This window comes from Polypterus senegalus, chromosome 14 (assembly GCF_016835505.1).
Source record: "Polypterus senegalus isolate Bchr_013 chromosome 14, ASM1683550v1, whole genome shotgun sequence".
Lineage (NCBI taxonomy): Eukaryota > Metazoa > Chordata > Cladistia > Polypteriformes > Polypteridae > Polypterus > Polypterus senegalus.
In genome coordinates, this window is record NC_053167.1 from 105,836,810 (window position 1) to 105,853,428 (window position 16,619).

The 16,619-nt window shown below is 35.9% G+C and overlaps 1 protein-coding gene across 3 annotated transcripts in view; it reads right to left on the reverse strand.

Annotated features, from left to right (window-relative positions):
- Nucleotides 1-2,382: 2,382 nt before the first annotated feature.
- Nucleotides 2,383-16,619, reverse strand: part of LOC120515258 (collagen alpha-1(XI) chain-like) — a 286,385-nt gene continuing 272,148 nt past the window's right edge. For all 3 annotated transcript variants that reach the window (XM_039736095.1, XM_039736093.1, XM_039736094.1), the window contains 4 exons: nucleotides 14,110-14,222; nucleotides 10,298-10,366; nucleotides 4,485-4,718; nucleotides 2,383-2,724 (listed from right to left, as the gene is read on the reverse strand). In XM_039736095.1, coding sequence (XP_039592029.1) covers nucleotides 2,578-2,724; nucleotides 4,485-4,718; nucleotides 10,298-10,366; nucleotides 14,110-14,222 — 563 coding nt within the window. In that variant the 3' untranslated portion in view covers nucleotides 2,383-2,577. The remainder of the gene's footprint in view (nucleotides 2,725-4,484; nucleotides 4,719-10,297; nucleotides 10,367-14,109; nucleotides 14,223-16,619) is intronic.

Sequence of the window (16,619 nt, forward strand, 5' to 3'; positions counted from 1 at the left end):
ATGAAGAGGCACAAGGATTTCACAGAGGACCATCTTAAACTTCCTACTTCAGACCACATTTTAATGTTGTATGGGTTTCATCTGATACAGTCAGACAGATTAGAAAAAGCTGGAGGGAGACTGAAGATTTATTTGAATAAGCAATGGTAAAAAGGCAAACACTTTATAATTAAAGCTAAAATGTGTAATCCAGACATTAAAATACTGACTCCATTTGTCCATGTTAATGCCTTGGGAGATATGATACATCATCCTTGTTAATGTGTATTACCTCACAAACAGAAATGATTCGCTCTGTTACCAACACTATAGTGATGAATCATTCTGACCCTAGAATGCTGGTCACATCAACCAGAGGAACTTTGAAAGAAATAAACTTCTATCAGTAGGTTCAATTTTTGGAGACAACAAGATGGACCTGCTCTGTCCAAATGTTAATGCCTTTAAATGTAAACCTCTGACTAATTGTACTTCTTATTCCCACCAACAAGCCTGTTCTGTTAACAGACAAGAGCAGCTCTCGTATTATCCAAGCCAGGTTAGGGTTCTGGTCTTGTTTTAATATTTGTATTTTTCTTGAGCTTCTATCAAGTTTATTTTACTTTGGGAGCAAATAAGCCCCTATCTATCTATCTATCTATCTATCTATCTACTCCCACTATGACACTGAATTGGAATAAATGTGTTCAGAAAAAGAATGATGAACGCATAGCTCCATATATGCATATCTCAAGAGAGACCTTAGCATACATGGTTATTAATAAACATGGAAAATGTTACCAACTGTAATCATTTCAATTTCTGGAACAAGTGACAAACTTAAAATCACATAATAAAGATAAGACAAAACTTTTGGTTATATTTTTTACATTTTCCTGTATATAACAAAAATGAGACATTTAAAAACACATTAAACAAATGTTTTATTTGCACTTGTAATAAAATGAATGACATCTAGGTAGACAAGACTTGATCTTTATTGTTGAAAATTCTTATATTGTCTTTGATGCTCACAGTTACAAGCTTTGGTCTGAAGAAAAATCTGATAATCTTAACCAGAAAAAAAAAATTGTACCTTAGTTTTACACAATGTGAAATGTGTCAAACATTTTATTACAAAACGGTCAATATATTGTAGTTCCATCTTAATCCAATTAATTTAACAACTCATAAAGCAAAAGTTACCAAACATTTATTTCAAGTCTTATATATATTATGGAAATAATTACAAAAGGGAATTTTTGAAGAATTTAAAATGTTATTACTACTGCCGTGACAACTAATGCAGATAATACTCTGAGGGAAGACCAAACCAGCTTTAAATTAAACAGATCCCGGACAAGTCAGACATAATGCCAGTCCAAGACAGAAAGCTCTTAAGTTAGAAGTCCCTTCGATGTTGCTTAGCAACTAGGTAGAATCACATGACCTAGACATATTATGGTATTTCCGTTTGACTTTCAAGATAATGAAGAAACACTGATCAAAAGGTAAATGCATAGGCAGTACCAAAAAAGATGGCTTCAAAATATTTTACATAATGTTTACAGGATTGTAAGCAAAACAATGGACACATTAAATACACGTTTTTGATTCCAGGTTACATTTCTAGAAGAGAACATGAAAGACACCAAATTGTTATAAAACATGGATTATGTAAAGATATATTTATTTAATTCACAAAAAATAAGACAGTGAGAACAGATGTCCCAAAAAGAATTATTTTATATCTTTAAGAAAAAAGTTAACCCCTGAAAAACTGAACTCATGAAATCAAAAGTAGAGTGGGTGCCAAATGCTTGCATTTTACGTCTCTTATTTGTCTTTGAGGTATAACATAACAAAAATGTAATAACGGGATTGCCTTTGCATGACCAAATGATATCACAGAAGAAATGTGCTGAAGAAGGGCTTCCAGTTGTCACCAGGGGTCTTGAAAGTGGGTGTGAGTAATGCCAGAGCTCGGTGTGGTGTCATTATATACAACAGGGATAGCTCATAATTAGAAAAGGGGATTGAATTGACAGAAAATGCTCATTTTATTGTCTTCATAACAGGTACACAGTATTCATTGACATTTTTTATTTATATATATATTTCTTTTTTCAAACAACATTAAAGCTAAAAGCCAGTTGCGATGCAGAGACACATGCAAGTTTTGAAAGTGAAACTGGAAATAACAGTATTGTACAAAAGAATAATTACAGTTTATTAAAATACACCTTCTTAGCACCTCTTTATTGCATTTCAAAAAGCACCATTGTAGTCATTTTTGTACAGCACCAAAGGCATTCAAAAGCTTGGGGGTGCGGGTCATTTCACAGAACCCTCAGACATCCACAAGTTGTTGTTTGGGCGCCATTCTCACAGCACCAAATGTCCTTCACCATTCTCCATAACAAGTATAAGTCATGTGATTCTGGCCCTACAAGGGCAACGAGGATTTTCTAGGTAATACATACATAGACAAAAAGACATATTCTCTACATCATTTGGATTCAAAACTTGCATGTGGCTTGAAGTGGGCTGGTGGTACCAAGTCGCAGCTTGCTGGCTGATCCGTCACATACCCCAAATTTAACCAAGGAAGCAGACGGGTCCAACCTCAAATCCAAATTTCTGGTTTGGATCCCCAAAGTCATTCAGCATCACATCAATGATGGGCACCTGATCAATCTTAGGTGTATTGATTTCTATTACAGTCTTTTCAAAGCCTTTTCTTGACTGTAGAAGAAAAACAAACAGAAGTGTTATTGGTACATTAGCACAAAGCATAGACTATTATTTGCTATGTTGTAGCTAAAGAAAAAAAGCCTTTTAGTGCAGTATGTAGAAGTGTGAAATAATAAGTTGCTGATAACAAGCACAATTTACCGCTGAATAATAGATAAATGGGTTTCCACAGGATAGTTGATGATAATGAGTGACTATAGCCAACTGGTTTTTTGCCATTTATATCTTCATTATAATTTTGGGCTTTTATTTCAAAATTATAAGAACACATTGCAGGTTTAGGAAAGAAAAACGAGCATTTAAGAGCTAAGGGAAATTTTCCATACAAGTTTAAAGAATAAGAGGACAATCAGACCTAATTTCTCCAAAACATACAGAAGAGAACAGACTATGTAATGTAGCTTTGCTGGCTCTGAAAGAAATGCTTAAGGATAAGAACATAAGAAATTTGACAAAGGACAGTTGACCATTAAGGCCATCTAGTGTGTTCCAATAGCTCATCCAGCTACTTCTTAAGATGGTGTCACCGAAATAAATAAACATGATAACAATAACAATAAATATGTTACTTTTCATTGTATCAATGTTTATTTGTCTTTATTGTATGCAGACATTTGCTTTCTAGATAACTAGCTTTAAAAATAATTTTTGTGGGTGTAACAGACTCTGGCACAGTGTTGTAGATAAGTGTATTAACCAGAAGGCAACACCGGCTACAAAGTCTCTAGATACATACAGATGTTCTAAGATTCTAGCTCTTCTACAAATTCATCTTATTGCTTTTTACAATTTTTTTTTAATTGCGGACTGACTAGGTACTGAATGGAGGAATGAATAGCCTGCTGTTTGTTGCTTTTATCATAACAGTTCCTGCATAATACGACTGCTGGAAAAGCTTTTATTTACAGCAATTTGGGATTATATTGAGTACAAAAGGCTCTTTATGACATAGCTGAGTGAGTGAACATGCATTTAAACTTTAGGATTTCTTTAATATCCCAGTGTTACTAGACTCAACACTATTTTTAATCTCATTTGAGCCATCAATGATTATAACTGCGATTCTTTGTAAACCACATGTGATAAGGCTGTCAGTTTGAAAGATCAATGGACGTGCAGTTGCAGGTGCACAGAAAGCCCTTTGATTTCTAACACTTGTACCCACATCATACACTGATGCAGAGCTGCACATAATGTGGTATACATGATCTCTTTAAATTTCATTACTTCTGGGATGAAAGTGTAATTTTCTGGTGTGTTCACTTTTTTCTTTCCTCTGGGAAGGAAGGCTTACTTTTATGTGAACACTCCCGTTTACTCCAATATCCTGAATTGGATGTTTACATCACCTAACCTTCTCAAACCAATTCAGGGTCATAGAAGGCCAGGGCCTATACCTGATACATTGGGCATTAGGAATGAAGCAACTTTGAACAGGATACCTTGTCTACACACAACCAGCTTAGAACCATCAAATTAGCTAACAGGCATGACTTTGGGGATGTGGGAGGAGACCAGATTACATGGAAGAAAAACCCATATAGACAAAGGGAGAACTCCACAGACATAGAACTCAACAGCAGGGCTTGAACACTCCAAATACTGTACCAGGCTCAGGCTGCAGCAATATGTTATTTTATGACTAGTTTGTTATAAAATGCCCTTTGCTTAATACCAACCTTCGTCTGAAAGCCTTCTGCTAAAAGATCTGTGTAATTTTAAAGACAGCATAGGAAGTCATAAATACTTACTGCACAACCATCATAGAGAGCTTTGATGTATAGGTTGTTATCATAGGACATTTCCTCATCATTTGATCCCAAGAACCTCAGAGCTTTGTCATAGTTGTCTGATGATGCATCATGCCAGGCCACTGACTGGTGACAATTGTAAGTGAAATTCTGTCTTGCAGAGGCACTCAGTAGTTTTAAGAATGTCATCTGAACCATGTTAATTTGACTGCCTTCAGCATCCACATATGACAGCTGCAAATAAGCACAATTTAATATAAAAATAAGCAAACAAGAAAAAGATATATAGATACATAAATTAACCCATTTTGTAACTATTGTAAAGTTTAAAATAAAAATAAATGTCATAGTTTTATAGACAGCACCATTTTTTAGAATCAACATCGGGGATTATAGTACATACTGTAAAACAACATTCAGTAACTTTTTTTTTTTTTGCACAGTCCTAATTCTACAGTACTTGCTGAATAATATGCAGTGTCACATTTGTGTATCTAAGAGTCACTTTTCAGGCCTTACTGATGTATGCACTGCCACTCCAGGACACCAGGGGGTGCAATCAGTAACTCTTGTACATCTTTAATCACCCACAACTCTGAGAAACAACTCACTGAGGTCAACTGAACATGCCTCTTTGAGTCTGAGAACTCTAAAAGTGAGGCAGTCCTGGGAAGTGGTGCCTCATTCAGGAGACAAGTGCACCGCCTTACGGAGCGCCAATACTGTCTCCAGAACCCATCTATGTGAAGTCAATGGCTAAAGCCTTAGCATTTTGTTACCTCTGTGCTATCACATGCCTAATATTTTCAATTTTTGTTTCAAAGTAAATGGGGTGGCCCAGTTGGCACCCCAACCTTCCGTTTGAGTCCTGTCCGTCCCTTGACCTACGACAGGAGTTCTGTCAAAAAACTTAAAAACCTCAATGAATATTTGGCCAATAAAAATATGGAAATGCGCAATTTCCTATGTGCCGTTTGTGCAATCCTAGTGGCTTCATCTTTTATTATAAATTATATGAAGATCTCAGGTGAGTTTCCCAAAAGCATTGTAACGCTTAGAGCATCCTAATTTCTATTTTAAGAATAGCTGTTTATTAAAAATTCTTAAAGCCCACCCTAACTAAAATAACACATTAAATCCTTCATAATATACATGCTCCCAATTAACATATTCTTTTAATAATTATAATTTTTAAGTTTATATTGATACGTTCTTTAAATGTTTTCTAAAGTTTCAGCTATCTTTACTTTGATGGAGAGATTTTCTGAATTTTTGTGGAGAAGGGGGAAAAAAAGAACAGGAAAGGACAAGAATTATAAGCTTGTACATCTGGGGAAAGAAAAGATGGCTGCAGTAAGGAAAACACACCTAGAGTAATGTGTCTCAGACCAGCACCTCATGATCCAACCATTCACTCATTATCTGTATTAAATCAATGACTTGTAACTGATACCTGTTCATATTCCCAGCCTCTTGGAGTTTTGTTAAACATGTCATAAAGGTTTTCTGCACTGAATATACATTTCCTTTTGCAATTACTAAGGACTTTCACAGATTTTGTGGCAAAGTGCCCAAGGTTTACCAATGACATCTTCATCTGAGCCATTTTGACAGAGTGCTAAAAAGCAAGACATGGAAAGATTTTGTGGTGGATGACTACTCAGTGATAGTAGGTATCCACTTTATAATTTTTATTAACATTTGTAATTAACTTGTAGATGGCAACCTAAGAACAATTCAAAGCAGCACATCAACAAACCCACTATGATGGAGTGCAGGTATGAATGTAGGCATAGCTATATGGAAAATGTGCTTCCAGTGCATTCAAAAGTCATCAGATGGCATCAGATTTTCATGTCAGCCGAGTAGTTGTTTTATGGGATATTCTGCATAACCATTGTGTCCAGTCAAAAGAGGAAGAGAGAATTGAGGTAGCAAATCTCAAAAATCCTGATCTTAGAGCAGACTGTGTATACCCAACTGGTGAAGAAGGTAGGCAGGTTACAGCCATTTTTACAAAAGTATTTTGTTTTGTTTTCCAGTGTCTAATTAAGAGACTTTACTTGCATTTCATGATACTTGAGTTATTCCACAAGTATTTGAGAAATAAACACACTATGCACCGTCTGAGGAAGTGTGGCAGTTTTTAATATATACTGGAATTTATTTACTCACCTTCATTTAAGAATTGAGGAAAAATAACAGATTATATAAATTAAACATACTGTATATACACTATATAATCCTAATATATATTGTATGTCTGAAAGAGATCAACGTTAATTTGTAATGTGCTGCTGTTAACTCTTTTCATGTTTGCTCCCTGTTGAAAGGCTACCACATGCCTTAGTAAACAAGACACTGTTGTCATCTAAAAGAATACGCTCTTTTTCAGAAAACTGGGGTTTTGTTTTATAGTGGATGTCTGTCATATTTTTAATTCATTTCCCAAACAATAAGTGTTAATATTTGTGCTTATATATACACTTTGTCTTAATTGTCTATCTAAATTCTGATGTCATGTATACTTCATATTAATTTTCACAATTTTATTTCATCCAACCTAAATACTCATACTACTTATAATGAAAAGTTGTCTATCAATTACTTTCACTCACCTTATGATGCATTTTTCTAGTAAATTTCTGGGACAGGATTAATAAAGTAGTACTTTATACTCACTTGTAAAGTGGTCAATTAAAACACACTAGAAAGAATATCGTATGTTATGTATGTTCATCGTAAAGTTGACTGTTAATTGCTAAGATTCATCATTTTTGGGAAACGTACCCATGATCACCTTTTAAGAGCTATTTAATTAGAAATCCAGGAAATGTTTCCCGTTTTTTTTCTCATAATGTACTTAGTTTACATAAGGACTATCAGCATAGATAAGCATGTAGGCAGATATGGAATAATGAGAGCTATATATTTCCCTATATTGCGGCTCTTACTATGCAATCTGTAATTACCTTGTACTTACACCGGTACTTACAAAAACTAATATGAACAATTCTGTATAAACATCTGTCCATGTTCTAGGAGCCTGTCCCAGACACAATTCAGGATTCAGTCCTTGGCAGGACACCAGTACTTTATAGGGCCCGCTAACACAGACAACTGCACTCACTCAGACCGATGCAATTTAAAGGCACTAGTGTAATGTAACAGTAATGTAATGTAACGGCTTTGGGGAAGAAATTCGGCTAAATGAAGAAATCCACATGAGCACAATATAAATATGCAAACTCCACTGAGTATGTAACCAGCTCGAAATTTAAACCCATTTAGGTTCCTGAGGCTATGAGGCAGTAGCCTCGAACTTTGTGGCACCCATTGCATAAAAAATTGTTGTGCGTGAATAATAATAATAAATATAAAAATCATAATAATAATACATTTTATTTATATAGTGCCTACCATATAGTATAATGGTAGTGAAAAACATACATAATAAAATACTCTTAAAAACCATAAAACACAAGCTGTTTGAATGTGTAATATTGACAAAATACTACAGTAAATTCTGAATGATAACATATAATATCTTTGTAAAAGAAAAAAGATGATGAAAAACTGAATGGCATAATGAGAAAAATGTATATTAAGCTTTAAAATCCATTTTTAGCATTTTCCAAATTAAGGAATAAATGCTGTTCTCTGTTGCTCTGGGCGTTTTACACATTCCCTTCAAAGTTTTAATATTGCCGACGTAAGTTCTAATAAAAAAAGAATCGTTTCTAGTAATGCACATCTGGCAAGCAATTTGCCTTGGGAGGAAGTTTTGATTTGCAGTAAAAGTTTATGCACATAATTTGTGTTTCCATTTGTAATTTAATGATATTGCACTGTTTTCTTCATCAAAGGATTAAGCTTGCTCATTATATTTTAAAGCGTATACACTTCTGGGTAGCAGGAATGCACAGTAGTTACCACTTCTGACTCACAGCACGTCAGACTTGGGTTCAGCTCTCAGTTTATAATTTCTCTAGATATATACGTGCATTTTCTTTTGTTATTTTTCCCCATTTCTAAGATGTTTCTTTTAGGTTAACAGCTTTTTCATGAGAAATGGCTCAATATGAGTAAACAATCCAAGATTGATTCCTGCATCTGCTAGGTGTTGCTTAAATCAGAGTCACCTTCTGACAACTCTGTGATGGAATAAGTAGGTTCGGAGCAATCATTTGAATGATAAATATTTATTTGGTGTAACACAAAGAATAGGAGCGCTGTAAATAATAATAATAATAGGGCAGCTCACTGCCTCACAGCTTTAGGTTCCTTGGTTTAATTACTAGCCTGCTTGCTATTTTTTTGCAGTTTAACCTGGCATGAATATGCAGGAGAGAGTGATCTGCAACGGTCTGGCATCCTTTCTAGCCCTGGCATATCTCCTGCCCTGGATGATGCTAGGGTAAGCTAGAATTATCTATATTGCTGCACTGCGAAAATCTATTATATACTGGGTGGCAAAGTGAGTGGGGAGCTGCCTAAGCACCAGCTATGTGGAGTTTGCTTGTTCACACCTCTCCAGTATGTGAGCAAATGAATGTGCAAGGAAGAGTGCCTTGCATTGAACAGGCATCTAGTCAGAGGTTTGATCCTGCCTTGTGCTGAATAGCACAATAGGCCCTGGTTTCCTGTAACATTGCTACTCCAAATGCCGAAATACATTCAATAGGAAAATTATTAGGGACACCTGTAGACCTGCCTATGCACTTTTGTATTCAGCCAATCATGTGGCAGCAGTGCAGTGCATAAAGTCCATTAGGTACAGATCAGGAGCTTCAGGTAAAGTTTGCATAAAACATCAGAATTGGCGGGAGCCAGGCCGGTTTGAATATTTCTGTAACTACTGGTCTCCTAGGATTTTCATGCACAATAGTCTCTAGAATTTTCTCAGAATGGTGCGAAAAATAAAAATATATCCAGTGAGTGGCTGTTCTGCAGATGGAAACACCTTGCTGATGATAGAGGTCAGAGGAGAATGGACTGACTGGTTTGAGCTGACAGAAAGGCTCCAGTATTTAAGCTAGCCACTCTGTACAACTATGGAGAGCAAAAAAGAATCTCGGAATGCACAACATGTGAAAACTTAACTCTGATGGGCTACAACTGCAGAAGACCACTCTTGTCAGACAAGTAGTCCAAAACTAGATAGCTGAAAAATGTAGCCTGGTCTGATGAATCTTGATTTCTGCTGAGGCATACAGATGGTGGGGTTAGAATTTGGTACCTTCAGCATGAATCTATGCCACCAAGGCAGTAGAGTTGGTTTAATGGTGTGAGGGAATGTTTATGTGGCACACTTTGGGCCCGGTAATTCCTATCAATCATCGCTCGAATGCCACAGTCTGTTTGAGCATTATTTACGACCACGTGCATTCATGCCTGCAATTTATATATCATTTAATGGCCACTTCCAGCATGATAATACACAATGTCACAAATGAAAGTCATCTCAAACTGGTTTCATGAACATGGCAATGAGCTCAGTGTTCTTCAGTGGCTAGTGATCTAAATCCAATAGAACATCTTTATGAATATGTTGACATATCTGCAGAAAGTGTGTGATGCAATGATGTCAACATGGACCAGAAGCTCAAAGTAAATCTTGAGAATTCCATGTCAATATATGAAATACAAGTCCTTAGCATGCTTTTTCTGTTTAGTCTTTATTACAACTCTTCAATATTTGAATTCCTAGATTCAAACTAAAGGATTTAAAATAATAAGACATTTTACTCAAGATTACATCTGGGTAGCTCATTGGACAACTAGATCATTTACAGTAGCCTGGGAATACTTACAATTTTGCCACGTTTAAATTCACTGAACCAAGAGCCAGGAGCTTCTTTAGGCCAAGAAGAAAGTCTAACCTATGGTGATAAACAAATGAAAACAGGTTAAAGGCTTCACATAAGCTACACATTCATTTTATTCCAAAAGCAATGAATAAAAGCAGCTGGGCTATTTATATTACTGCACAAAGCACAGAACAGCCTTCACTGTCTGGAATATTCTTTAGGCATCCTTAACACCCTCCTCAGACAATAGATGACAAATGCCTGATGCGGGTGCGGCAGAATAAAAGAAAATATTATAAAGGCATATGGATGGGTCTCGTTGACACGGCGGGCACAGACCCTGCTGTCTAGTTACACAAGTGGAACTGTCTCATTAAGGTACCTGGAAGTGAGCTCTCACTGAATAAACTAAAAAGGCAGGCACACAACGCTTGGATCCCTTAGGTTGCTACTTTATATGCAAAGCGCTTCCGAGCCTAGAGCATGAATGAGTGCAGCTTGGAAGAAGAAATGCGGATCAAGCTGTTTCATCCAGGGAAAAAAAAGAGGCTGTTTGTCATCGTTTCACTTTTCAGGGTTGCATGCCACGCTGCCCATAATGGATATCCATCCAAAATGCTTGAGCATTTTTTTTTTTGGAAGATGTCAAAATAGAGAAAAGAAATGAGTTATGTTTTAGAAATAAAAGCAGTATTTCAAGGAGTCTAGGCTTAGTGCTGTATCAAGTGTATCCCGTCCAGCCTCACCTTTAATAGTTTGCATTTATTCATAAGGTACATGCAATTTAATCCATCCTTAAAAAATACTGTGTATCATATCAATAGTCATGTCTTTTGTTCCAAAGAAAGCAAAACTAAAAAATTGCACTGTAGTACCTTAAAATGGTTTAAAAACAGTACTCTGTTTTTTGCGTATGCACAATTGTACCTCTGTTTCACATGCAGAGCTAATCAGAGACCTTATGGTATAAAGCTTGTTACTAGGCCATATTGCCATTTCTGCCATTTGAATTCCATTTTTATGCATATTTTTCTGGTGCACTGCAATGGGTTGGTGTTGCAATTTCAGTGTTTTTGGAATCTTTATGTATCAGGGAATGTAAATACATGGGAATTTTGTGTTAATAATATAAATACAAGCTAATGTAATTTTATTATTATTGCATTATTATTACTATTATAATTTTATTATTGTATATTTTTCTGTGCATCACATTACCCTTCTGTAGCTTTGGCATATTGTAGGTTTGTTAGAGTTGGGGTAATGTGCTTTACTTTGTCAATTTACTTTTTAAACTAACAAGAAGCATAATGCAATACTTATTTTCTTTAAGTAAGATAACCGTGTTACTCAAAAAAAACCCAACAAAAACAGATACGTGTGGCTGCATTACTATGGAAGATTAATCCAAAAAAATATTTCACAAAAGTATTGCCTTTTTATAAAAGACGATTTCTCCTACTGTCAGAGATGTGCTCCTGTTGCTGGTAACAGCTAGTGAGAGAGTGGTGTAACATTCCCTAACATTGACTGCTACTAGGGGTTGTCTCCTAGACAGCACCAAGAGGCACATCATGGATTCTTCACTTTATAACTCCATGCTGCATTGGTGGAGTATCTGAGATTCTGAATCCAGCAGTCAAAGAATTTCAGGGTGAGGCCTCAGGGTGAATGCCTTTTGATTTGTAATTCACTACAATTCTCACTTCGTCATGGGTTGAGAGTTTGGTGGCGTCACACCTTGTGATTTTTCTGTGAGCAGTATGCCATCTGGTGTTCAGCTTCTGCCATTAATTCTTGTTTTGGCATTAATCACAATTTTACACTTGGGTTGTGGCTACGGCTTCATAGGATTAAGGATTCAATTCGCCACTCATTGCAGTTCTGCTCTTGATAGTTTTACATCTACTTTTGGTGACAGCACATCCTATATTTTTTGAAATTTTTTGGGGTTCACCTTTTCATTGGGTTCCACTTTTGCATTTACACTTTATTGATGGCATATCCTTTGTAGCAGACGTTGGATGCTCACCTTTTGGCTATGTCTACGGTTTTGCATTTTTGTTTTGGCAACAGCTTCTGAGACTTTCAATATCAACCCTGCTATATTTTTTTTTAATTTCACCACCCCTGCGGGTGACGACTTTCCCTCCTGCAAGTAGGTAATGCAGTGGAGTCAACTGGAGTTGTAAAAAAGTAGGTGGGTGTTGCCTATGCTGTGGACCAACGGACTACCCTGGATAAAGAGAACAGCATAACAATCAGTATTTTGTCCAAGCCTGGTTAATACTTTGGGCCCAATGAATCCTGACACAGGTTGCATCCTCCATTACCCTAAAATTAATTAGGTGGGTCAAGTGAGCATATTAATTTCCTCAATCAAGTTTACTGGTATGCCATCCAGGCCTGGTTTCTGCCTTGGGAAAGGCTTCAGCACCCTTTGAAATGAAACTGAATTATATTGATTAACCATGTTCAAGAGTTAACTGACAGGTGTATGCTTCACAATTACTATTTATTTACTTATTTATTTCCTTGGTACTTAAATTCATTAATCATTATTGCAGGAAGGTTGCCCACAGCCTGCACACGGTCCTTTTATGCACTACAACAGGGCAATCCACAGTCACACAGGCATGAGGAACACTAACCTTTTAAATTAATCCTTTTAAATCATTTCACGTGATTTTTTTTTTTACTTAGAACACAGTTTGCACATTTCCAATCATCCATCCATCCATTATCCAACCCGCTATATCCTAACTACAGGGTCACGGGGGTCTGCTGGAGCCAATCAAAGCCAACATAGGGTGCAAGGCAGGAAACAAACCCTGGGCAGGACACCAGCCCTCCGCAAACATTTCCAGTCATCAGGCTGTAGCTTTTATTTATCACCTTTGCACGCGAGACATGCATTAAAAGGAATCCTTAGCTTTGGGCTTTCTTCCACTTCACACTTGAGCATTGGTATCTCTATGGCTGAAATTTTGTTTCTGCATTAAACAATCACTTGAAACACTGTGCACAGTACGTGCAGTATTGTTTTGTTTTTTTTAATTTTCTTGAAAGTTACCAAATGATCCTGGCCTTTGCAATCACTCTGCCACTGCGGACACAAAGCAAGAACAACATAATCAGTGCACCTTATTAGGCTTGTTACACTGATTCACCCTCCTCAATTTTAAATTTGTGACCTTTATCAAAGGGAATTCCTCTGGCATCATGCATGCTTTAAGCACATACCGTAGTTTATCATTTGAAAGAATTAATGAATGTTTTGTATTGTTAGAATGTGCAAGTTTTGTCTTGGAAACAGGAGTAAAGAGTACATTAGGTAAGATGATTTGTGTTTTCTATTAATTAAAATGAAGTCCTGTATTTTAAAACACTCTTGTTTACTTTGTCACCAAAGTGGTGTTGTGTTGCATATTAGCTGGACATGCAAGTAAGAATTCAACTCTGTTCTGTACACAGGACAATACTAGGTCTGCTTCTGCTGCTTATTACTACTACCACCTCATCTGGGATCACATTCTAACTCTTGACTTCATAACCCCACCTTAGAATGAACACAGATTGACCGTATCGCGTAAGCTAAAGAAGGTTTGCTGAAGCTCAAGTATTATCTCAAGAGGTGGAAGTGTTGCATCATTTTATTGTGTCACACTTGCATGTTGAATACTATTTTAGGAGCTTCCTGGGTTAAGGAAGCTTTTCTTGAAATAACTTGTATTTCCACTCCCCATGAGGTTAGCAAGGTCTTTTAAAAGAAGTGATCCTGAAGTAGTCATGGTGATATTCTGTTTTGTACTTACCCCCTCTGACTTCTTATCTGGGTAGATGCATGTCTCACCACCAGCTGTGAAGTTACAGTACACTTTGAAAGAGTCTCCTGAGCAACCCTGGTTAGGATCAATCCAGTATTCACCTAAAAAAATCAATAAAAAGAAAAAAATATGGTCAACGTTATTCCGTTCATCTATTGGGTCAAGTGTCTTTTTCACTGCAGAGTTGCTCAGAACAGAAGCATATCCTAGGTATGTGAGATTAAGGAACTAAACTGGGACAGTATGCCAGAAAGAATTAACATTTGTCCATCCATTAACACTTTCACTTAATCTAATTACAGGGTCCCAGGGAGCCAGCATCTACTTCTGCCACTTTTTAAAAGATATTTTACATTATTTATTTTATACTTTTCCTTCTATTTTATCTGATTTGCATCATTCCAAGTTAACTGCATCATTTTAATGTCATTGTGACAACTGTTGTATTACAAGGCGATGAGATACATATTTAGTGGAAAGGCAATACAAATGTGTGAAACTCAAAAAAAAAAAAAAATTACTTTATTGATCGACTTCAGTGAGCCTTATGCTTTCTATGAGATTTTTTCCCATATTATTTTTGTATAACTTGATATTGCTTTTTGAGTAATGCTCTTTTTGATGTTTGTGCCCCTGTGTCTTTTTGTATTTCATATGTTTTTTTTACTTCTATTTTTCTGCATTGCCTACATTGCTTTGATCACTAGCATGTGATTACATTGACTTTGTCTTGTCAGGTTAGTGAAGCAAGTCCTTGCAGGCTCTTTAATAAGGCCACTGAAATAGTTTTTGCGTTTACATTGGTATCTTCTGAGTATTTTAAAAAATTTTTTATACTCGTATATTTTTTCTCTGCATCCTTTTTTTACTGTTGTAACTTAGTATTAGCCTTGTTAATTATGTTTCCTACTAAGTTTCAATCTTTCATGATTCCTTTTTGTTTTTCATATTGACATTACCATTTCAGTTAGCTTTACTATGATGCATGCTCCCCCTGTTAGATGACGAGATCAGAAGTCCGCTATATGTGATGTCATGTGATGTCACGGTATGCTCGTAAATGGACTTCTGCTACTCATTTCAATGCTGAGTCTCTGTAGCCTTTATTCTAAAGTGCCACCAAGTTAATGCAAAGCACACTGTTTCTCATAGAAGACTTTATTAAACCATTTCATTTTAGCATATTGCAAATGTAGCTTATATTAATTGGAATCATAAGAATATCCTTTAAAAACTGAATTGTTCATAATTTCTATTTTCTTATTTCTGGTGGTGGAGACAGAGAGATAAACAGACTGAGATTTTCTTTTTTTCTCTTCACTGTCTGCCATTTTTCTTTTGTATTCCGATTCACTGATTGTCTTTAATTCCATCACCATCTGCAACTACTACTATTGTTTTCTATAAAGAAAGCTTTTACAAGACATTGACATCGTCATAAAATTAAATTATCGGTAATAAAATATATCCTGGCACATGAAGGAGACACAACATAAAATGTATTTTAATAAACAACATGATATTTGAGAAAGAAAAAAACCCATTATTAAGTGTAATGATTATAAGTATTTACCTCACAATACCAATGACTGTATTTTGTAGTAATCATTCTGCAGAGAGCTATATGATTTAATACTTCTATATGATTTGTTCTTCGTTTAAGTAGAAAAGAATTAAGCTTGTGCACAGAATTATTAGATAACTTGCATTCTTTTATGAGAAAATGCTGATCTCTCGATACTAGCAGAACACCCTGTGATATTATAAATCAATGTGATAGTTTCTGAATTCTTGCTTAAAACCATAAGAAACATGTCCCTTATGGATTAATAAATAAGGATTTATTAATCTAACCAAACAAAATCTAATGAAGATAGTAAAACTATAAGAATGCAATTTCTTTATAACTAATGTACTATAAGAAACTGCTTTAAACTGGTCTTGTGTGTGTGTGCTGATAAGAGCGTATTTCTTAGGCATGTGAGCGCCCTAATAGCTCTTTATTTGGATAAGAAATTCTGTGCAGTTTTACATGTAATAATCAGGATGTAACCGTAATTTACAGAAATTTATGTATGACCTTAAAATGAACTGTCATGTGTTTTTCTTTTTGGCTAATGAATAAGCTAGATGATAAAAAGAAAGGAATTTTTCTATCAGGAGGCTCTCTGATCTGACCAGGCAGTGGCACTGAGCTGGGGGTCTGCAGTCTCTTTAAACTCACCAAGAATAAAGAAATTGCTTTTTATTTTAAATTGGTGTTTTTGTCTCCCATCGTTTTTCGACTTCAGCATCCACATATTCTTTATTTGTAGTACATAAAACAGCATGCTTATGCAGTAGGATGTTTACCTTGTATTAATTCTCGCCTTCCATGGATATATCACTTCAAAGAGAGGCAGCTTAGGCGAACTAGTGAATGCAAGCATGGACTGCAGAGGATTAACAGGTGAGTTCCTGCTTTGCTCTCAATGTTGCTATGATTGATATCCCGAAAT